At 42.0% G+C, this 24,598-nt stretch overlaps 1 protein-coding gene across 2 annotated transcripts in view; it reads left to right on the plus strand.

Annotated features, from left to right (window-relative positions):
* The window catches only part of LIN28B (lin-28 homolog B), a 982,932-nt gene extending 960,482 nt beyond the window's left edge, over window positions 1-22,450 (plus strand). For both annotated transcript variants that reach the window (XM_069606591.1, XM_069606592.1), the window contains one exon: window positions 9,538-22,450. In XM_069606591.1, the coding sequence (XP_069462692.1) occupies window positions 9,538-9,901 (364 nt within the window). In that variant the 3' untranslated portion in view covers window positions 9,902-22,450. The remainder of the gene's footprint in view (window positions 1-9,537) is intronic.
* Window positions 22,451-24,598: the final 2,148 nt, after the last annotated feature.

The raw sequence follows: 24,598 nt of genomic DNA on the forward strand, positions 1-24,598 counted from the left end.
GTAGTCCAGCCTAGAGAGAACCAGGGCTCTGGAGACAGTGAGCCTCTGGGGGAAGGTGAGGAAGGGAAGAGTACATTTGAGGAGGTGAAGCTGCTAATGGGACTTCTTGGCAACGTCATAGATGTGAGGAGAGAAAGAGAGAGTGGAGTCGAAATGACACCAAGGTTTTTGCGTCACAGAAAGACGAGGGTAGAGGACCCAAGGAGGGCGACCGGAGTGAGAGAGGAAAAGCGGGAGCACGGGTCCCAATGAGTAGGATCTCCATCTTACTGGCATTAAGGCAGAGATTGTTGGAGGCACACGAATCCTGAATCGTGGATAGACAGTCAAGAATGAGCGGGAGAGGAGAGGAGGCTGATGGGAGCCGAGAGGAGAGCAGAGTGTCATCCACATAACACTGAAAGTTTGAGGAGAAGGTAGAGATCAGGTGGGCCAAAAGGGCCAAGTAGACATTGAAAAATCAGGATGAGCCTTGGGGAATGCTACAGGTAGAGAGAGAGAGGTAGCATAGAGAAAGGAACCAAGTTGGACCTGGGAGGGGCGGTCCAAGAGGAAGGAGGACAACCACTACAGTGTCTGATCCATGATGCCCAGGTTCTCACAGAGTCGATCAGGATGGTGTGGTTGACCGTGTCAAAGGCAGAGGAAAAATCAAGGAGGATGTGGACAGAAGGAATGCTGGAATCATGGTTAGAGAGCACATCTTCACGGCTGTTCAGGAGATTAGTTTCCATGCCTCTGGCAGCTCTGAAGCCAGACAGATGGTCATGGAGACAACCAACATATTCAGCGTGGATGGTAAGCTGGGAGATGGCCAGCTTTGCCAAGAGTTTGCACAGGAATGGGGGGATAGAGATTGAGCGATAGTTAACCAGACAGGTAGGATCGGCAGATGGGTTCTTGAGGTGGGTGCACAAGGGAGTGCATGAGAAGAGGGGAAAGTTCCAGTGATGATAGAGTGATTACAGAAATCGATAAGGCTGGAGCGAGGGTGTCATTGTGGTCCTTAATGGTTCTGGAGGAGCAGGAGAGCACCTGTTTGGATGAAACTTTCATAGATCGGACTTGTTTAGAAACCTCGTCAGGTGTTGTCGGAGAGAAAGGAGGAGGGGAGGGAGAGTTGGCCAAAGAGGGGCTGAGAGAGGAAGAGGAGATGGAGGACACAATAGCCTGTGTTTTAAATGTGATTTGAGAGGCGTAGAGCCCTACAGAGGGTCTGGGAGGGAACAGGAGAGGTAAAGACTGCAACAGGATTGGGCAGTTACTTGCAGATTTTAAAGAGTTTGGCCATGTTTTTGGAGGCCTCAGCAGCACGGGCTTGAATGTGGGCTCTCTTCTTGGACAGGACAGAGAGTCTGTATTGCCTTTGGAGCAGGCGGCAGGCCAGTCTGTCAGAGCATGCGCCCTACGCCCTCCACTTCCTCTCAGCCACCCTGCACTTGCGTTTCAGGATGGCGAGGTCAGAGTCATACCAAGAGTTGCTCTTGGAGGTAGGCTTCAGCTGGAGTCTCATGACAGGGGAAAGGATGTCCAGAGTGCTGAAGATAGATAGATGCAGATTAGAGAGGGCCGTAAGACCATGAAGGTAGGTGACAGTGCAGGTTTGGGGTGGGCTTTGCCTGAGGGATAGATAATTTCAGGTTTGAGGAAAGTAGAAGTGGTCAGTCCAAGAGAGAAAAGTGGTGAGAGGGTTAGGGAGGGGATGTCGGAGTGTGTCGGATCAGAGGGCTGAATGGAAGGAGATAGCTGTTGCAGAGGTTGCAGAATAGTCCACAGGAGGGATTGGAAGCATCCAGGTGGATATTGAAGTCTCAGAGGAATTTGAGAGGTAGGGGCAAAGAGAGAAGAGTAGAGGTCAGCCCACTGTGAAAGGAAGAGGGCAACCTGGCCAAGAGGCCTGTAGTTAGTGGCCACAGTCACAGATAGGCCAGGAGAGATGGAGCCTGCAGACTAGGCATTCAAAGGAGCAGTATGCCTGCGTAGGAATGACAGAAGCAGGGGGCCACTCAGGAAATATCAGATCTACTTCTCCTGCGGGTCGGTTGGTTCTGGGCTTGGAGATGATCTTGTAGCCGTCAAGGAGGAGTGTCAAAACTCTTGACAGAGCTGGTTGTTTCAGTGAGGACGAGGACATCCAGGTCAAGATTTTCAAAGAGGTGGCAGATGTCTGAGGTGTGTTTGACAGCAGAGCGAGAATTCAGAGTGGCGATGGAGCAGGTTGCCACATTTGAAAGACTTCCGGAGTGGGGACACAAGCTTGAGGTGCACCCAGGGGAAGTGGAACAGGGGCCGGAGAGTGGGCCGAGGAGACAGCAAGGTGCTAGTAGGAATAGCAGGAGAAGGAAGGAAGTTCATAAGACTCGGGAGATGCCTGTCAAACAGTAGGAAATTTGGCTGAGGGCCTCTGGACCAAGACGGTACCATTCAGATAGACATTAATGATGAACTTGGCAGAGTAGAAGGAGGCCAAGAGGGCCTCCCACTGAGTGCTACCATTAATGGGAGAGGGAGAGAGAGGAGAGAGAGCCGAGACCATATGAAGGGTCTATAGGTCTGGTGATGGAATGACAAAGTGGATGTCGGTGAGAGTCTATCTGGAGGAAGCAATGATGTAAGTATCAGCAATAGGGAGGTCCAGGTTGGAGACCAGAATGTCCCTCCTGAACCTCTTCCTTCCAGACTTAGTGAGAGGGATAGAATAGGAGTAGCAGTTAGAGAAGATGGGAGAAACTGAAAGCACCATAGAGGGAGCGAGGAGAGGAGGAGGTGGGAGTGGAAGAGAAAGGAGAGACACATGGCCCCCGCCACAATGCAGGAAGCACAATGGTGGGGGTCAGGTGGCTTAAAACAGTACAATAGTAACTACAACAGTGCAACAGAAACCACAGTAGAGGGGACCTAGAAGTGGGAGAGAGCCTATTGGGGCACAGATTCACACAGCAACAGCAACAGTAACACAGTAGAAGGGGACCTAGAATTGGGAGAAAGCCGAAAGGGGCACAGATTCGCAGTGCAACAGAAACCACAGTAGAAGGGACCTAGAATTGGGAGAAATCCTAAAGGGGCACAGATTCACAGTGCAACAGAAGCCACAATAGAGGGGGCCTAGAAATGGGGAGGGAGCTTAAAGGGGCACATATTACAGATCAAAGTAACACAATAGAAGGGGACCTAGAAATGGGAGAGAGCACAAAGGGGCACAGATTCACAGATCAACAGTAATACAATAAACGGGGACCTAGAAGTGGGAGATTTGACAAACTAAAACGCATACATTTCCGACTTAGGGCCACATAGGGACAAGACCTACTTGATGCAATACTAATTATGTCACTAGAGGGAAATCTTCTGTAACTTGTCCAGTTTCCAGGGGAGCTATACATTCTGCATACACGTTCTCCTTTGATGAGGGCTTTGTTAACGGTGTCAACAAAGATTTTGATTTAAAAGTTTTAGAAATATAATATATCTCCTTTAATTTGTTGATAATGAAAATGTAATAAAAAATCAATATAATACACCAATGCTGCTGAATGATACTGAAAACAAGGACGTATTGTTATTTATTTGTTGTGTGAATTTTATATTTGGTTTGCACATTCATGTTTGTTTTATGCATTGGATTCCAGAGTTCATTATTTGATTATTTGTTTTAAGAGTCTTATTTCCCCTAAAATAAATTGGTTGCTATGTTTTACAGCACTACATTGCTGTTTTTCATGTGTTTTAATTGCTAAGTATATTTTAATATTAGTTCTGCTGTTTGAATGCTGGTTTGGGGCCGGTGGTAGGTAGGAGGGGGTGCTGAATTGTGGTCCATGACTGGAGTGGAGGGTGCTAGGCTGCAAATGGGCCACTTAATTGTCTTCAGGCCCCACCCCCTGAACCCCAGGCCAAATGGTGCCAGTCCTCCCTTGAATGCAGCTCTGGTTTTGAGCTCTACAAAACATGATCTCTTTGTTGGCTGTTTATCTAGCTGGAGAAGAGAATATGATGGTGGATACTCTGAGCAGGCAGAGTATAATCTCCCACGTGTGGGCGTTGACTCGGGAAGACCTTCTAGAGATCTTTGCCCTCAAGTAGATTTGTTCACGTCCAGTATCAATAAGATATGTGACCTGTGCTCCACAGAATTTTCTCTGTGAGGCGCTCTGGGGGACACGTTCGTAGTGAACTGGGAATGTCCACTCCTGTGCGCATTCTCAGCAGTCCTCATCATTCTTCTTGTCATCAGTAGGTTGAGAAAGTTTGGGAAATACATTATCCTAATTGCTCCATATTGGCCCCATAGGACATGGTACCTGGACCTTCTATACATGTTGGTATGCTCTCCATTCCGTCTTCCTCATGAGAGTAGACCTACTTTCCCAAGAGGAAGGCCTTCTTCACCCAGGAACTAGAACTCAGAACCTTCACGCCTGACTTCTGAGAGGTTAAGATATAAAGATTGGGTCTTTCGGACAGAAAACCAGCAACAAAAACACTATATAGCTGCCGTTGGAGCACGTTTTGCAGCTTTGTGTAGAGCTAAAGATATTTTTCCTTTGAATTGTAATACACCTGTAGTGCTTTCTTTTCTGCTGCACCTAGCTCATCAGGGGCTGCAGGTGGCTACCCTCAAGGGATACCTGGCAGCGTTATCCATTTTTAAAAATCTGTTTATTTGTGTTTTAAAAACAAAGTACAAACCATAAGGTAATACAAATAAAGTCAACCTTTTATCTCTCCCCACCACATTCCTGGTCCAGCTTCATTCCATATATAAACCATACAATGCGAGTCCATTCGAACTGTATTAATGTAAATAAGCCCAATGTCGGTCAATATTATGTACCCTTGCTAGTCTCCCTCAGGATCATCCCAATATCCGCTCTTGCCTTATGTTCAGGGTGGTAGATCATCGGTAGAGGTTTCTAAATGTTTGAGGAGTGTGTCCCATGCCAGCTCTAAGTCGCTGTCTCCTATATCACACCTCTTGTATTATCAGCTTCTCCACTGCCACCCATTTTAGCAACCGTTGGCTCAACAAGGGATCTGCGGGACATTTCCAGGAGATAGCCATTCAGCATCTTGCTAACGACAATAAAAATGCTGTTGGCCTCTTCCTATGCCCCGCTTTGTTCCTCCTGGTAGGACCCACAGTAAACAAATTTCAGCAGAGCAATCCAGCTGGCCCTCCAATAGGATATTTATTTTATTGGTCACATTGTGCCAGAAATCATGTATTATTGGGCATTCCCACACCATATGACAGAACCCAGCTGATTCCTTCCTACACCTGGGACAGCTGGGTGAAATATCCGGGTGTATCATCTGTAGTTTCTGGGGGTCATATAAACATGGTGCAAGATGTTAAATTGAATTACTTTGAATGAGGCATTTTTGGATACTTTACTAATCTGTAGGCATATTTTATTGCACGTTTTTTGTTCGAACGTTACTTCCATATCCCTTTCCCATTTCACATTTATCTTCAACTGGGTCTGGGTGTGACTATCTTGTAATGCAGCGTATAACCTTGATGTTGTATGTCTTAAGGTACCTAAGGTTAGGATGGTGTGGGCAGTGGGGGTCATTGGGGGTTCCTCTGGTATGAAACTCCACTTGTTCGCGAAAACCTTTGTCAGCCTTGCAAAATTCAAGAACTGTTCCCTCGGTATCTGAAACATCTCGTCCCACTGTGAATTGTAGCAGGTTCCCAACTTCAAATAGGTCTCCCACCGTGAGACATCCTGCAGTAGCTTATCTAGCATTGCCCATATCTTTAATGATCGCCTCCACCTTAGCATCCACTCTTAGGTATATATCGGTGCTGTATCCCTCTCCTAACTGCTAATATGTGTACTGTTCCACAACTGTCTAACCACTTGAGTTATGCAGGCTGCATCTGATCTTCCCATCTACCTCCAAAGTGATTCCATCCTTGTATAGTATCTCCAGGGATCACTTATTAGTAATCTGTTGGTTCCCGCATTTCTGGCATCCCATCTAGTAGCATGTTGCAACTGTGATGCTAAGAAATATAGCTCAAAATCAGGAAGGCCAATTCCCCCATCTTGATACTTTCCACGCAATGTAGTGAGCGCTACCCTTTGTCATCCCCCAGCCTACAGTAATTCCGCCATCTTACTGTCCAGTATCTTAAAAAAGGGCAATCTATATGTGGGATGTTGGCAAACAAGTATAGTAATCTATATCCTCGGGGAGGCCAACGATGCAAGGTTGTTTATTCTTGATCGTCCTTCCGAGTCTTCTGCTCAAGCATCTAGGCCTTGGACGTCTTTAGCAATGTGGAAGCCTGTTTCTTGAGATTCTGAATCTCTCCTTCGTTCGTCGTGACTCTAAGATCCATAGCCTTCCGTTTTTGTGTGGTTTCATGCATGTCCGCTCTGAGGTTCAGCTCTTCTCCGATAGTACCTATTTTAGACTCAAGGGCTAGTCTGGAACTCTCTACCGCCTGTAGGCTTTGTGCAATCTTCCCTTCCAGATTGGTAGAGGCATCTTCATTGGGTATTGGGGTAGATACAGTCACAGGAGTTTGTGGGTGCATCACTGGGGTTGCATATTTATCAATTTTTGGTTGTCTGCCTTTGCCCCCCATCAGAAACACGTAACAGCTCTGCGCTTATCCTCATCAGTACAGTAAAGTATTAAAGGCAGTGAATTTGAGGCAATGCTGATGTATCCCTCCGTTCATGTCACAACTTCTATACTCCCCTTCTACAACAGGGCAACCTCAGCATATATTGAGATGAATCCGTTATTTGTGTTATTCGCCCAGTGTTCCAGTGGTGGGCCCTTTCTTAGTATAATGTGACATATGAGGCTGACCTCAGTCTCTTGGCCTCCTTTGCTGCTCCCTGGGGTGGTTCTTCACAGTAGTTGCCGAGGGGACTGGGGAAGATAATCTACAGGCGCTGAAAACCCCAGGATGTATATTCCTTTCTCAGTTCCCGCTTTCTCGTTAAGCTGCTGCACCTTCATTGATTTGCCTTTCTGTGCTCCCCACCGGAACACATTTACTTTTGAGGAGAGTTTTGCAAGCACCTTAACGCATGAATCACTTGTGAAGGGGTAGTACTCACCAGATTACTCTGACCGCACTCCGTCCCACCAGTAGGGTCAGATGTCCCGGTCTCCGATGGCACGACACACTGCCGTGCTTCCGGCAGGCACTCTCCGTGAGCTACTCCCAGCGTCAGGCTTCTGTTGTTTTTGCCTGTCAACCTGTAATATTTGTTGCGCCGGCCAATGGTCTCTCAGCCCGGGACTTTTCTGCGGGGAGGGACGTTCCCTGCAACAGGCATGTCTCCCCACGTCTCACTGTTGGCATTGGGCAGGCTCTGGATTGTCTGTTCGGCGTCCCTCTGTTGTCTCACTGTGCCTCGGTAGCCATATTGAAGGCGGACGTCCTTCTCTCATTCTCGAAACATCAAAGTTTATGGAATCCTATGCGGTTTCATTAATCAAGAAGGATATTCCCATAATCCTGGGACTTTTTTTCCTCAGATTCCAAGTAGGAGTCGACGGATGTAGCTTGTCGACAGGATAATGGAAGATTTCAATGGGTGGTTGCGGGAGCCTCATAGAATTAGGACCTCATCTGCCGCCCGCTGGTCAAGCCAACACACCCCTACCCCCAACCCCTGGCTGCCCGGTATTATCCATTTTTAAACGCACGCCAGAACAGGGCTCTTACTTTTAGATTCCAATTGTCGTACAAGGACTGACAAATAATTTCCCTTTCCTGGTTCCGTCCTGGGATTTGAACCTAGTACTAACATTTTTAATGGAAGCTCCATTTGAACCTCTCCATTCTTGTCCTCTTGGTTGATTAACCCTAAAAATCTTCTTTTTGGTGGCTATCACTTCTGCTCGCAGAGTGAGCTACAAGGTTTGTCACGCAAACCACCATTTACTATATTCTCCAAGGACAAGGTAGCTTTGACGATTTGTCCCTCCATCCTTACCAAGGTGGTGTCTGAATTCCGTCTGACACAGAAAATAACTTTACCAGCTTTTTATCCACAGCCTCACCCATTTAAGGGGAAGATATTTTACACAGGCTTGACCCAAAAAAGGGCTCTTAGTTTCTACATTTCTAGATTGGCAAATACCATGCAGGATGACCAATTATTGATTATACTGGCCACAACCTAGGCCAAGCCCTGACCGAACAAATTATCGCATTGGATCATCCTTTGCATTTCGGAGTACTACTCTCCATTGCGGGGAAAAGATGTCAGTGAGAACCTAAGAGCTCATTCCACCAGAGAAGTGGCAATTACCTTGGTTCTCCAAGAGGTGTTCCAGTGCAGGACATTTGCAATGCCCCAACGTGGTCCTCGCTCCACACTTTCTCAATGCACTACTGCTTTGACACTGTCAGGCCAAGAGGCTTGATTTGTAAGAGCGGTTCTTCACAATATTAATCAATCAGTAATCTGATCACTACAAAAATCCACTTCTCCCCGCTCCATCTGCAAAACTGCTATGGGAGTCTATCTAAAATGAGGAATCTGTGGAAGGACACAATCCATTAGAAGAACAAATGACTTGCCCCAGGTAATGTTCTTTCTACTAGATGTTCCTCCCATAGATTACTCATTGCCCTCCCACCCTACCCCTCTGATTGTGGGTGAACGTTGTAATATACTTCTCTCTTTCAAAACCCATGTGTGTTATTTAATCCTCAAGTCGGCCGTGCAGAAAGAGTGAAAAATAAAGCACTGAGGCAATAGGCGCAGTGTGTGCTATTTATACCATCATCGACGCCCAGATGCTGGAATGGTAACTGTTGAGGGACATCAACTCGATGCTGCACATCCCCCTCTGCTTTCGAAAAAATTCTAAGACTGCAAAGCAGGATATGGATATTTCTAAGATGAGGAATCCATGGGATGAGCATCTAGTTGAAAGAACATTACAGGGGTCAATAATTTGTTCTTCTCTGTTCAGTAGCAAGCTTTGCACCCATTTGTTTTAAAACATTTTGTATTTAATGTGATTGTTTACCCGTCACTGCTGATGCTCATTTTGTCACTGATGATGCTCATTTGATTTGCCATAAAGGGTTAAGAAACTGAATTGGCCTGAAAACTTCCTGAGTGCGCGTGTCACACAAAGTTGTAGATTCACATACTGAATGTTACTCCCTTATATATAGTAATTCCTACCAAAGTTGAATCGGCCTCTTTTGGTGGGTCCCCTGACAATGCCTGTGCAAGGTGAAGTGATGAAAGAAGGTTATGGAAAAGAGTCTTGAGCATATACGTGAGGAAAATTTTGTGTTGGCACATGATGCCCTCTTGTTCTGTTTGATTGTTTTCGCCCCAGACCCTCACACCAGATTGGACCCCAGTGAAACAGTTGCATGTATCCAGTACGTTTGGTTACATTGTTTTACTTCTAAAATCGCAATCTTTACAAAATGGAAATGTGTTCATCAGTTTGTAGTTAGATTAATTTGCTATGCAAAATTAATCCTTATAGAAAGATGCAGAGCTCTGGCATTGATTTGTCTTTTTCTACTTACAGATGCTACAATTGTGGTGGCCTTGATCATCATGCTAAGGAATGTAATCTACCTCCTCAGCCAAAGAAGTGCCATTACTGTCAGAGTGTCACACACATGGTGGCTAACTGCCCTCTTAAGACTGTTCTTCAGTATCCTGCTGGCTCTCAGGGAAGGCCTGAAGCAGACGCCAAACTTTCCACTTCACCACAGGAAAGCAGCGGGTCCCGTGCCCATTCATCTCCACCATATTCACAGATGGGAAGACCTGCGGTCCCAGAGCGTTCAGGCACATCACCACAAGAAGCTCCCTTACCTAGGGTGTCCCCGTTGCTTGAAGAACAAAGCAGAAAGGGGCCTTCTGTGCAGAAAAGAAAAAAAACTTAAAGCGTTGTCTTTAAGGTTACTTATTCCTCCACCCTTTTGGGACGTCTACCTCATGCCAGTACAAGGGGAAGCCTTTTCACTATCAGCAGCTGACCTGAAATTGTTACTACTGTTGCGGAACTGTGAAATAAACATTCAGAGTAAAGAAAACCGAAAAATCACTCCAAGCAAATTACATATGCACATGCAGAGTGGACGGTGTTCTTTCACTTGAGGTTTTGTGCAGGTGTTTTACTTGTGTGTGCTCAAAGTATAAAGATGCAGCAGCTGCGTCCTACCCCAAATACCACCATATATACCACTGGAAGCCACTTGAAAGGACAGTGAACACAGCAAGAACTGTGACACAATTTAAGGATTTACGCCTGATGTTTAGGTGACGTTTTTTGATAACCCTCTGTTAACGCGTTACACTGTTAGATCAGAGTATTCTCATTTGCAAACATAATCCAGTTAATTTACCATGGAAGAGCAATATACAAGGAATTCGTTTTTGGAAACTCCCACCTTGAAGAAATGTTTTTCATGACTACATAATTGTGGGAATATCTAACATTCTGTTACTTGTGCGCAAACCAAAGGATCTTGCAGTTTTCAAATCTACCCATGTTCAGGCATCAAGCGCATATGGCGAACATCTCCCTGCAAGGATTCACTCCTTCATGAAAACATCTAGGGATTTTGTATGTTTTTTGTTGTATGTTTTTCAGGTAGTTTCTGAAGCACAAATGACACAGCAGATTTCCAGCAGCCATTTGTATTTCACAGAGAACGTACAGGTATTGTTTAAATCACTGTGCTTATATGGCATGCACAGTTTAACTTAAGTACAATTTGATTGTGGTATATGCAAAGGCACCTGCAGCAGATGTGTCCGCCTATGTTGAATGCGGTGATCACCAACCTTCGTGACCCTGAATTAGTTGTTGAATGCCCAAGCAGAAATTATAATGGCTGTGGATTCTGAGCCTTATGGATGTGCAAATAACAGCTTCAGGGATGCATTTCAACATCTGTGTTCTCGTGTGTGCCGAAGCACTCTGAACTTTACACTGTGTGCCAAAGAAAATTTGTTCATTTTGTTGAAGGATGCAATTATAGGCATTTACAGAAACTGTGGTTGAAAGCACAGTCGAATACACAAAGAAAAAGCAGTGTTAAACCCTAAATGGGTTTTACATGAACCTTTAAATGCAAAATTAATAGCCGCCTTTACAGGATCAATTTCTGATTCATGCAAAAGAAATTAATTTACAATCATTGACCTGAAATAAGCATGGGCATTTGTAAACATTGTCACATGATGGTCTATTTTTTAAAAATTTGATTTACTTGTGTATAGACAAATTTTCGGCTTTTACAAGGATGAAGATCATCGTTCAGTAGTTACGATTGGAACCTTACTCGTACAATTATTGTTTGGTTTTTCCATTTAATTCAATTTTCTGAAAAGCGGCGTTTAAAATCTTGACACCTGCGATTGTCCATCTAGTGTTTTCTCCGGAGACGAGACGGACCCACCACGCGCAAGATGGTCTATTGTGTTAAAAATGTGAGGCAAGTGTTCAGCAGCTAGGATAATCACAGGTTAGCAAACTGCCTGACTGGATGTAAAATGGCACACATATCTCACAGTCCGATGGCAAAGTGTTTTCATCTTCCATGCCTTTATAGTGAGGGTTTCATTGCAGTTCCTTCAGCTTTTGTGTACAACAGATACAGCAACCTGCCTGCGCAGGTTCTGACTGCGGACAGTCTACACTTGCACATTGTTTAAGAGAACATCAGTGTTTTTTCATGCTGCTCCTATCAAGGAACTGCATCTTTTATTACTGACAATATTGAATGTGATGTATCTATTGAGACATACGTCCTTATCTAATGAGAAGCATCTATGTCTTTTTTAATTCAGTAGACCAGTCAATGTGGGATTAAGCACCAGGCAGAAGCGAAACCCAGGTGAATAAGCAAAAATGCAAACTTTGTGGGCCGACTTGACAACATAAAAACCAAAGTTTCTTTGAAAACAATCAAGAAAAATTGTTTTGGAAAATTGGACTTTCCCTGTTAACAAGTAGAAAATGTTCAGTGCTTAGGCAATCATGAATGGTTGCAATCTGGAGATGTCAACGTGTGTGTGTGTGTGTGCGTGTGCGTGTGCGTGTGTGTGTGTGTGTGTGTACAACACACCTGGCTGAACTGCTACAGTAAAAAGCACATACCAGGCCTATCTTGTGATTAAAATAGGTTTTATTTTTGTATATTAAAAATATAACACTGTTACATAACTTACTCAGGACAAATAACTTTGCTCAGGGAATATGTTTTATTTTCCTTTTTACAGAATAGTCCACTGAACTGCTTACGCTGATCAAACCAAATAGACATAGGCCTTTGTAGCTATATTATAAGTATTATGTACTGATCACAGTAACTACCTCTGAGTTTGACATACACCCATGTTTCTGATAATCAGATATCAATCTTTTTGTATTTTAATTTCATGTGAAAATGTTTATGCACAATTTCTTTACAGAATACCTATTTGAATGTGTAATAGTATTGTATTCACAACATGTGCATAGGTGACGAAATAAGAAAGACTGTTGTGTTTACAGCAAAAGGCTACCTCATACGTACTGCATAGCATACATTTGTGCTGCTACAACCTTAAAGGTGGTTGTTAATTCTACGGTAAATATCATCTCTGTACATGTGACTGCGTTATGAATACAGGGACATTTCTCTTCAACACTCTAGTCAATAAATACACACACACACACAATGATGTCAAACTGAGTACACCTCTAACTAGTATTGTATATCACAGATGGCTGTTCTTCAAGCAGGTGAAAAGTTGCTCATTGTTGACAAAAAGGAAAACAGTCATTTGTTTGAATGTTACTTTATTGTATTTTATGTACACAAATATTTGTAAAGTAATATGCAAAAGGCACTACCAATATTTTAAGCACGCTGATTTGAGTCAGTGCTACAGTGAAAGGGCCTTTGGTTAAAATGTGATTCTGGGGCTTAAACAAAGAATTTGCATATGCTTCTGTGGTTCTTATTAGCTTAAAGTAGGCTTGTGTCTCTGAGAGGACGACCAAATCCCTTCCACCCCATCTGACACTCGTACGTGCATTTGCCACCCCTCACTCTTTCTTACCCTTAACTGTAGGAAAGTGTCTTGAAAAAGGCAAATACAGCCATAGCAATTATTGGTATGTGGACCAATTTCTGTCAAAGAATCTGGAAAAAATTAAAATGGTAATAAGAACATGTAGTCGCTTAAAGCTATGGCTGGCATGTGGTTATGAGGCACTCTTGAAATTATACACAAAAATATAAATTCACACATCTCCAATTCTCCCCTAATTTTTCCTACATTTGTGCTTAGGGTGGGGAAGGATAAAGCTTCTCTTTTGTCAGCATTGATGATGCAATCATATTCAATTTCTGAAACACTGAGCGGTGCTGTTCCAGGACTATGCATACCTGCCCTCTGTTTCTGAAATAACACATATCACCTCATTACGACTGTGCCAGTCCGGAAACACCGGTGCCGGTAAACCTACCGGCACCAGTGTTTCCAGACGGCACAGTACTACTCTGCGGGCGGGTGCTGTCCCGCCTGCCAGGATCAGACCTGGCGGGCGGAACAGCACCCACCTGCAGAGTTTCACAGAAGCACCGGCGTTGCTGTCTTATGGGATTCCATGGGAATGAGGACTTACAAAATTACCGGTGCTTGACTTCTCGGCCGCCGGTGTCGGAATACCCTGCTGTTACCGGGAAGTCAGGCGCTGGTAATTAATTTCGGGTCCGGCGGCAACCTACCGGTTTTACCGGCAGTTTACCACCAGACCCGTAATGACGCCCATAGATTCCAGATTGGGATTCAAATCCAGATATGTGAGCAACAACAAACCTATCCCTGGACACTGATGCTATACAGTTATTTCTAGGCATTCCAAAACAGGAAAGTATTCCTCTTTTGCATATGGACAATCTTGTTACGAGATTAATGTGTAGTAGTTCTTTAAAAGTAGAGTAACCACAGATGTGCACCAGCTTTTGTACACACAAGACAACATATTTTTTAGAAACACTCTTGCCACTCAAATCTTATTTTAGAGTATACAGTACTGCACATGTATATTTGTTCTCCAACTTATTCATGAGAAGCTTTTTGGATTGCCCAATGTCTGGACATTACACGTCAAGAAGTTATGCCAAACTGAGGTTCTGACAGATTATTTAATGCCTGCATGGAAATACCCTTAATGATGGTAACTCCATGACAGGCATGGAGGCATGTTCCAGTGTGCATCCGCATCTATTCCTGTCTCAAAGGCTGTTTATTGTGAGTGTGTTTCAGGGTAAAGATATCACTTTTGCCAGTTAATAATGAAGACTGGTCTTACTGTAGTTTTTCATTTTCATCCTGGCCACAGGCCCTGCTCCTTATAGAGTAACCCTGTACTCCAGGATTATAGCATCATGGTCTTTATCTGTTATAATCATCTCATTTGTTGTGTCTCCTGTATGCCTTTGAGTCTAAATAGGTGTTTGCTTCTGGACATTCACTGACAGGAGTTGGCCAATACAGCTTGTTTCACAAAAGACAACCGCTTTGATTTTATGCTCCTTTTGCGCCTTGAAACACTTGTGTATAGACGCCTTGCAAATGCCATATCATATCCTATTGAAACAGTTGTTTTAAGGATGGTGTTGTGTTTATATTAATACCTGTCTGCAAGTCGGGTAGGTCACAACTGCTGCACGTTTTTCACATAAACAGGAGAACAGCAGCACAGTCTTTGCAAGGGGATGGGGTTAATATGTGATTGAGCAAAGAAGTATATTTTTCCAGTTGCCCCTAAGATATAACTTTTAGAACAAATAAAAAGTTCAGTCTTAGGAACTGTAAGATAAGTCTTAGAGCAGCAGGAACACCAAATGAATGTAATGCTTTCTCTAGAACACTGTGATCAGGACACTGTTAGAATATTCTCTGCTCTGTCTTCTGAATTCATTAATATTTAAGATGACTTATTTAAAGATCTTGAGTTTGATGCTGGTCTGTATAGCAGCAACTCAAGAACGCAATCATCTGCAATCCCTTTCTCTTCCATGCCCTCCACTAAACTTTACTTTGTATTTGGGTTTTCACACAGAATGTTTTCTCAGTCTGTATTACAGTCTTTCATCTATTGAGTCCATCTGAAATTCCTCAGTGGTAGATAGGCCTAATTGTACAGGAGACTTAGAGTGTGGCAGTTGGTAGAGGCAATTAATACTAAACTCCATATTCTGCCATGGTGCCAGAAATTCTAATGCCACCATCCCCTGCCAGCATATCTGTAACAGTAGGTTGGTCTTGTTTATCCCTTCCCAGGTGATAGTTAAAGTTCTAAGGAATATCTCAATAGCTGTTGAATGAAAGAATGCACTCAATCATCTGTAGCCCTCTACAAATTAACTTTACCTTGGCTTTCTTACACACCAACCATGGGATGTCCTCTTTTCTGACGATTCCAGCATACAGATTACACCGGATCACCTAACATTTCACAGAATATCTTTAGTATCTTTATTATGGTGTTTTAAGAGTAGTTTGCCTGATAGCCTTGTTTGTTTCCCTCGAGTTAAGTCTGACCTGTGGAAATTGATACTGACACATTTTTCTAGTTTGATTCATAAACAGAAACGTCCACCGGGGAAAAGGAGGGGTGGGAATTTGCCTAGCGCTACAGATGTTTTGTCTTTTATGGGAGTATTTTCAGAGCAGTACCTTTCTTGTCCCAAACCCTAAGGTCTCTCTCTATCTTTATAGACCTTTTTGTTTCTATTGGGAGAAGGCTGCTTGGGAGTGCACAGATCTATGACAGACAATCCCTAGTCAGAGGATGACTAACAAGAGTTATATTAAAATGTTGGTGCTAGCGGCCATCTCTTTTCGAGGACTGAGGTAGTTCATCCTGTTAATGCTTTGGAAATAAGTGTTGGTATATAAAGACAACTCTTCATTATTTTAACTGAAATTGCAGGTGAGTCCCCACATGTATCCTATTTAAATAGCCCATGGATTTTGGAATGGCTCTTTCACTATCCTTTCTCACTCCCTTGCCATACTCCATTTTGTGGGATTGGCCAATTTGGAGATAGGCATACTGGTATACCTAACATATGGAGGGACTTTAGATTTTAGTATCTGTTAACAATTGCCCCCTGCCCCTCAATGTGCCCGTTTCTGACAGAGCACAACTACTGCAGGTTGCATGTAGTCAGTATTTGGAGTAAAATATAGGACACACGCTCTGTATTTTCTATGTTTCTGGGCAACAATGCTGCTTCTTATTGCACCCCACTTTAGGAAAAAATAAGGCTGGTGACTATGTTGTAAATAGTCGAGGCACAGCAAGTTGCAAGGCCCCTTTTTCTGTCTACACCCATTTAATAGACATAGGACCTCATTACGAGTTTGCCGGTACAGTAACAACGGTACCGGTAAGCTTGCTGGTACCGTTGTTATCGTACGGGCAAACTAAGAGTTCTGCTTGCGGGTGCCTTTGCAGCCACCAGGTCTGACCTGGTGGCCGTACCGGCACCTGCGAGCAGAACATTAACGGTACCGGTGCTACCACCCTCCCCATTCCCATTGAGCCGTATGGGCCTCAAATGGAAATGGGGAATCATTTTTTTCCGGCATCCAGAAAAGGGCAATTAACCGGGTCTGGTAAGGTCGTAATGACCCGGTAATTGCCCTTTTCTTGGCGCCGGAAAAAAATGAATACCGGCGGTAGCTGTGCCTGTACTACAGGCACGGCTACCGCCAGCCTCGTAATAAGGCCCATAGAATGGACTGCAATATTACAGTGCCAGTGCTTTTCACAACATGTCCGCCATCTTAGGGAAATACCAGTAGTACAGTGAGGTAAGTTGTTGCACATGTTTGACGTAAGTCTGTTTAATTCCATCTCTCATTCGCTTTCAAGAGTCTTCCTCCATTCCTCTTGTGGCTCTCGTTTTTGTGTCCCAAATCTTGTTTCTTTTCATGTAGCTTAATTCCTGTCTCTTGTCTTCATGTATGTTACTCGCTCTGATACATGTGTTTTAATTGTGCGCTCTAATATATATATCACTGTGCCCTTCTCCACCTCAAGCTCACCATCTTAATATAAAAAATATGGCAAGTTTGCTGTTGGAGCAGAGTGAGCAGGGCACCCGTTTTTACTCCCTCACCTGCCTCATAGAGCTCAGTATAAAAGCCAACGCTCCACTATAACAACGCAAGCTTGTTTTCATTAATAATACCCAGACCTCTTTACGTGAGCCTAATAGGCACACCCCTGGCCTGTCCATTTTTGTGACAGTTTATGCACATGTGGTGATTATGAAATCTGTTTGAATGAAACAACAGAGCCAATTTTTCCATTCTTAATCACTACTTATCTGGCATGACTCAGTAAAAGAGGTTACATTATGTCTGTGATCAGTAACCGACTTACTAGATCGTGCTGTCTTGTATAGTCCGGCTTTACTAAAGGAATTTAGAATAAGAGAAAATGAACTTACTTTCCTGTAACATTAATTCTCACTATTGTATGTCTCCCTGTATTTCTAATAACACCACCACTTCCAATGGGCTGTAAATCCTATTTCATCAGTGTTTGGTATAGGTTCAATATTTCTGAGGCTGAAGTGTGAGTAGCAACTTGCTTACAACCACAGAATTTTAGATATCCATAATTTTTGCTAAATTCCATTGTTAAATATTTTCCAGTTAAGTGAAGATGATTGAAAGCAGTTTATCTCTTCTACAAGAACAAATTAATATGTAACAACTTTGCAGTGTTCTAGATAAATAAGCAGAGAGAATGGAACACTCTCAAAACTTTTTATATGGGTAACAGGGTTTGCTAGGGAAATTGCTTAGTCGCAATACAGCTGGTAGGGGATTGTATCTTTTACTAGCGATTTTGGCCCTTGGCTTTGTTGCTCTAGCCCTTGTGCCATCCTTGGAACAATTTAAGGTATTTTAAGCACACATTGGTGTCGGGTAAAGCGGGTATTAAGGATCATTCGTCTTTTAAAGTGGACATGTTATATTGCCTCCATTTAACTTCCTGAAAAATATAGTGATACTATTCCGGACAACTACGGCATATTCATGAAAATAGCTATCACATCTTGCCTATGCAAATTTCTTTGCCCTTGTGTAGCAGTACCGACACAATCTAATAAACGTCCTTTGATGTGGCTGGACCGAATAACATATGAAATGGTATAAACTGTAACCCCAGCTTTATAGTTTCACCATACAACTCGTTGGTTGCTGTAAAAAGTAATGTGCTTTATGTAGTTGTATAGCTTTTTGGTGATGTGTAGCCGTAAAGTTCAATCTATCAGGAACCAATCTGGTCTTGAAATGGAAATGTTACCTGACTGGTATATCAGTCTTATTCCCTTCTTGGGACCAGACAGAAATATACTAGGCTTTTCGATTTTTTTGCCCTTCTTACTATAGCGATTTATAGTTTTACAGGAGAGCAAACGGGTAAATCATTAAGATTTCAAGCCGATTTTGGAATAATTTTCAAAAGACCATCGTACGAGCACCTGCTTTATAAAATCTATTTTTAAACTTTCTTTGATAGGTAGATAACATGCTGTAGATATTAAAATAATTGTTCTTTGTTCAATAGCCTTGATCGGCTGTGCCCAAGTCTGTTTAAATGGGAGATAATTCTGCCTGATTTTGAAGAACCTTAGTGAGGAAGCTCCTAACACAGTATAATAGAACAACTTTAAACTGTAACCTGTCGTAGCAGGCAATTAAAGTGCTCAGCAGTAATTTATTGGGCAGTAATTTCTGGATTCAAGCACTCGAGAAACTCATTGTATGGGTAGCTTGAATCCATTTAATAAGCTGTCAAATTAGTCAGTAATGGCCATTCTTTGCATCAAGAACACTACAATGGTACTGGTAAGATATGAGGTAAAATTCAGTGCAGCTATCTTGTTGTCTATGTATGCTGTCCAGCATCACTAACTTGCTTTTGTTAACAGTTCTGAGATTTGCATTGGGCTTACTTGGAGGCATCTACACCAGTTTACATTTGCAAAATAGCTGCCCCGTGGTACTCTATGATATATTATTGGTCTCACATTGGTTTATGTTAATTCAAGTTCTTTGCGTACCCTGCCGACACCTTGGGTTCTCATAGTTTTGGCAAAGAGCTTCACCTCAAAGAAAAATGTCCACCCATAGCTCAAACAACATACATGTTACATATGCCAGTTTGACTTTAATATATGATTTAGTTTTCTAGTAGTCAATGCTAAATGTAGTTTACATATGTTTAAATCCCCACATCTCAAGACTCCTTCAAGCTATGGCAATAATGAAATTGCTTCTGAACAAAAGGAAACGATCATAAAGCATATCTTCTCCGGTGGTAGGCACGCATACAAGCACATCTTTGAGTATGCTCTCAAAACAAGAGGAGTGTTGTTCATAAGCCTCAAGGAAGAGGAAACCAAGCTGAGACATGCCTTCTCTTTAGTTACGTTTATAAGAGGTAAAAGGTATGCGTTAGTTTGCAATCAAGTTTTACAATCCAATTTTGAGTTAGAGGTACTCCGGGAGCATGGCACCAGAATGCATTGTGAACATGGTAAACTGTTTTTGTTGCTCTCTTCCTGATAGGAATCCCTGGCTGCCAGACAAACTGTTTTTCATGTTCTTCAGTGTCATGGTCGATTTCATGTAACGATAAATATTGGCCACTCGCACACTTTCTAGGAGAGAAAATGGTCTGTACTGTGACCTAGTCTGATGAAACCTACCCCCCAGACAACAGACTTATTTTCGGATTTATAGAAAGACCAGAGTCTGTAAAGATTTCCCAGTCTGTTTTCTTGGTTGCCAGTATGTGACACCCAGAAGTAACCATGAAGCTTGGTTGCCAATCCTCTAAGCAGAGGGTAGCTGTCTTATCAACAGTTTACTGAATATATTTCATGTTGGTTATTGACATTATTGACATCCCTTCTTATACATTACTGGACACACCGACTACTAGAAAGAGGCAGTGCTAGCAACCAGCGATCGATTTTAAAGAGGACTGGGACATATTCTGGATTAATTCACTTTAGATTCCAAAGCATTGGGAATCTGGTGACATCCCGAATATGTCCACAATGTCATGTGGAAAAAGCCTTACCAATACAGCACTGCCCATAAATCATAGAGAAAATTGATAATAATATATGGTAAATGTACAGCTTCTTAATTTTTACAATGCTCTGTGGTCCCTCTTTCTAAGGTGTATCTGCCCTTAAAATTAAGCAAATAGTAACACATTTCTGTTAAGACCATTTTAGTAGCACTTTACTCTCCAAATGACTAGATAGCTACAATTGCATACATTCTACATAAGGGTTTCCTTAGTTATAAAGGTAAGTAGAACTGGCCTAAAATGTGTCCCAATTATCTTTTAAGTGGGGCCAATTCGCAAAGAAGTTACCATGAGTAATTCTTAATAACTTCAGAGTAGGTCAATTACTCACAGTCACTTCGTCTGTGTATCAAATAGCCCTCTACAGGTTTAAAGTATGGGTAAGACAGAGTTACTTCTTTGAAAATTGGCCCTTTGTATGTCATGAAGCAAAAACTATGTCAGTTTGCACAATTCGTTTTAAAAGACAAACATCCTATAAGAGAAGTGGCAAGGGATTAGCAAAAGAAAATGAATCCCCCATAGGAAGATAATGTACATATCCCTCTTTACCATGCTAAATCCAACATTTCAATAACCCCCTTATTCGTTTTTTTAATGAGCAGCCTTTAATTCCTGTATATGGTATGAGCAGTGTTCTAGTTACCATACCCTCACGAGATTCTGAAAGTCCAGGTGAGAGATTGTGGGGAAAAAGGGAGATTAAAAAGCCATGCATAATACTTTGTATGGGAATTCAATATCATATGTGGAGTGGCATTTGGATAGTGGGGTGAAGTTAATAGAAGCCTGCTTTCTCCTGCTTGGAGCAAGGTAATATTCCATAATGTGTATTGTTTTGCAGTGGGCTGAGATAAGTGAAATGTATTCAATGCCAATTTGGATTGTTTTACAACATTTAAAGAACAAAATCAAATTGTGTAGGGTAAAACATATTTCGTCACATATAGGCTCAATTAACTACAAACATACATGTGTTAAAACATTCCTTCATAGTAATACCGAAATTGTGCTTCCTTGTTGGCGCTACCCAAGCTCGTATTTTCTCTTTAATGCCCCATGTAACATTGATTATATAATTTCTAATGATAAAAGTATGGAAATCTCATTAAGTCTTTCAAAGTAATTTAAATTAATTTATCTGTGTGCTGCAAAAAATGTTTATTATCTTAAATATATATTTGATTTGCCCCTCTTTATGGCTTTCAAACTAATCGGGGTGAAGGCTGAGGATAAGTGCATCTCCTGATGCACTGTTTTACCTTATTAGATTTTGTCAAGAGATTGTATTGTCTTTTTTTAACAGTAGAGCCTGTTTTTTGCAAATGTCTGGGCCATATTTTTCTCAAGAATCAACAGTTGGTTAAAAACACTGAGTAGTGTTTTCTGGATAGTTTATTAGTGTAATTATTTGCATAGCTTTGTAAAATGAGCAGAAATGCATGATGTTGGACACTAACTCCATCTACTCTCATTTGTTTTAACTGATACATTTGCTCAGATCTGCTTTATGGTCAGGAATCTGCAATTTTGATTGTAATTGGTGGTGTAACATTATGAACGACAGGTTTGTTTGTGTCCATTGTGTCCATGAACAGATTTTTGGGCACTAATGGGAATGTTCAGTCAAGTGCTTCCTGGTTTCTAGCAGTGGTCCTTGGGAGAATTGTTGAATACTAGTAGCAGGCTGGTTTGAGAATATGTTTCTACTAACAGCACTGCAACTGCTCCACAGAAATGTTTTATGGTACCAGAACTTTAAAGAAGACAGTAAGGTTTTCAGCAAAACAGAATTTCATATTTCCAGCTTTATGAAAAAGATATTGACTACCTCATCCTTTGGGAATTTTAGCAACAGCTCGGGTGGCAAAACTGAACTGGTACAATTGGTATGCATTGCCTACCAACATAATATCAATAGTCATAACCATACTAGAGACCAAAGTCAACACTGATTTCTTTATGTTTTTAAATACTGTCTAACAGTTTTCATTTATCTTATGTAAAATAGGTAATACCTCATTGTCCATTTTGACTCCTTCATGTTGTTTACAAGATAAAATAAAAATAACTTGAATTGTAGATTTAAAAAAGTAAAATACATTGAATTGATGCGTCAAAGGTCATTTTGCCTGTTTACATTCTTCTTGATGGATTAAAACGCATTGAATGCCTTTTTGAATATCATGTTTTATATTCTCATTCCATGCCTTTCATTATTTCTGCCAATCATGGATGTAGTGAGGTTTGAAAGATTTACTTAAGTATCAAAAACAAATAAAACATATAACATTGACATTTATGTTGGTGCTTTTTCTCTGTATTCTTTTCCATGCCTTATTCAACGAAGAACGAGATACCACCTTGAACATCCTGGATCTATTGAGTGCAGCATTTGGCAGGCTTTGTGTGCCAGATCTGCCATTAATGTTTATGCATTTGTTTGACTAGGAGCATACTTAAGTTAGAATTCCTGTTCAGAATGTGATTTAATAAAAACCGGAACCTTTTAAGTCATATTCACTTTGAGAGGAAGGACTTGTGGACCCAGGAATCATTGTGTTAACATGCCTAAATACATCAATTACCTTTCTGCTTGTCAAGAGTTTAACATCTCTGATTCTTTAAGTAATGTCTCAGCTTAAACTTCTCGGTATAGCTTTTGATTGGCACTCTGAAAGAAAGCCAGCAAATAAGCCAGCTTCTGCAGAAACCTGCATGTTACAGATTCAAATCTTCTCGGGCTTAGTTAACTCTCATTTTTCCAAGGTAAAATGGGGAGTGCTATTGAGTTCTGCAATCAAATATTTTTGTTACATGAGCACTACATGATGAAAGATAAGTTCATTTTAGTTGCATAGTGGTAGCTCTAATTCTTCCGATTAGCAGTTTCTTCCGTTGGTATACTCACCAGTGATGTTACCACATAGGTTTACTCTCGCCCCCTGGGACTCAAGATCATGCAATGTGAGTCTGCCCCTTCAACGTTTGATACTTATAATAACCAAGACGCACTCTCATGGATAAATATTGTTACTGGTTAAGTGATTACCTAGTCTCTTTCCATAAATTACTCTAGTCACCAACATTCTTGAACATAATGACGAACCCACACTTAAAGGTAAGGGGGATCTCACACAGAGGTTGTTTTGTCTTATGAAACTTTTATATTCCCTTTCTTTTGCTTAATACTGGAATCTAGTTATGGATTCTTGAATAGTGCTCAAATATTTGAGTAGCTACACTATATGTGCAATGGATGCATGAGCATGGGGGACTTAACATAGTTGTGACAATGTGTGGTATAAAAGGAAGAGTGCATTGTTCGAAATTGTTGGGCCTGGGATCTGTTTGGATCTTGGTGTGGCTTAGAAGTGCCTGGTTAGCTTGACTGAAATACCTGCCAATCGCTGTTTACTACTTCCTAGGTCAGCTTGTGCCATATAAAAAACCTCTGCCGCATTGTATGTGCTTGGGAATGTGTATAAAGAAGTATTAGGACACATCTAGAAGACATATAAAGCATAATGGTTCAACTATAATGAACAAAAGTTATAGTTTGCATCTCATGTGACCAGTGAAATTTGCGGAGCACTGTTTAGTAGCATTCCCCCGAGGTATCTCCTGCTTACTGAATGATGCTTAATATCCAAGAGTTGCTTTAAGCTCCTGCTCATCAAATCTTTATTTCGATCCATGGACTGGCAATGGCTTGGCTTATGGAATCTTGGAGGGCATGTTATTTACCAGACCCGGGCAACGATGTTGAAAGAATGTTGCTCTGGAGATCATGTTCGGGGCTGGAGGAGAGGGAAGAACATTGCAGTTGTTACAGGGATAGGTGTAAATGGGCGACTGATGCATCACGGTAGGAGTGCATGGTGACGATAAAAGGGAGAGTTTAGAAGTTTGCACAAGGAAATAGGGGTGAGATAATGAGCGTCATTCTGTGATGCATATGCTGACATGGAAATAGTGTCAGGGAACAAAACCTCACTGAAGTAGGGCAAAGTAAATTAAGTTGTAATATAAGTGATAGATGATATATAGTATATATATAGTGATAGATGATACCTTCCTGGTAAAAGAAAAACATTTGGTGGGACCGTATGGGGAAATTGGTGAAGAGGTTTACTTTAGAATTCTCATGGCATGTGCATCGTACAGTATTCCCTCTCAGTATAAACAGGGAGGGGTTAGTGTTCAAGAAGAACTCCTTGTTGTGGTGCAGAAAAGCTGAGAGGAGATATAACACTTAGCATTGCATAATAATATGTGCACCCTCGTCCTCACACACCAGACGCTAACATATAGGAAGACATGCAGGCATCATGAAATGTACCACTTGTGTAAGGTAAATAGGGCTGGGAAACCTATGGGTAGTGCTCCCCCCAAGGAACAGAGTAGTCTAACGCTTCTCTGTTACTAATGGCACTTTTTTTTAAATTGG

Source organism: Ambystoma mexicanum, chromosome 4p (genome assembly GCF_040938575.1).
Source record: "Ambystoma mexicanum isolate Mex_15411 chromosome 4p, UKY_AmexF1_1, whole genome shotgun sequence".
Classification (NCBI taxonomy): Eukaryota; Metazoa; Chordata; class Amphibia; order Caudata; family Ambystomatidae; genus Ambystoma; species Ambystoma mexicanum.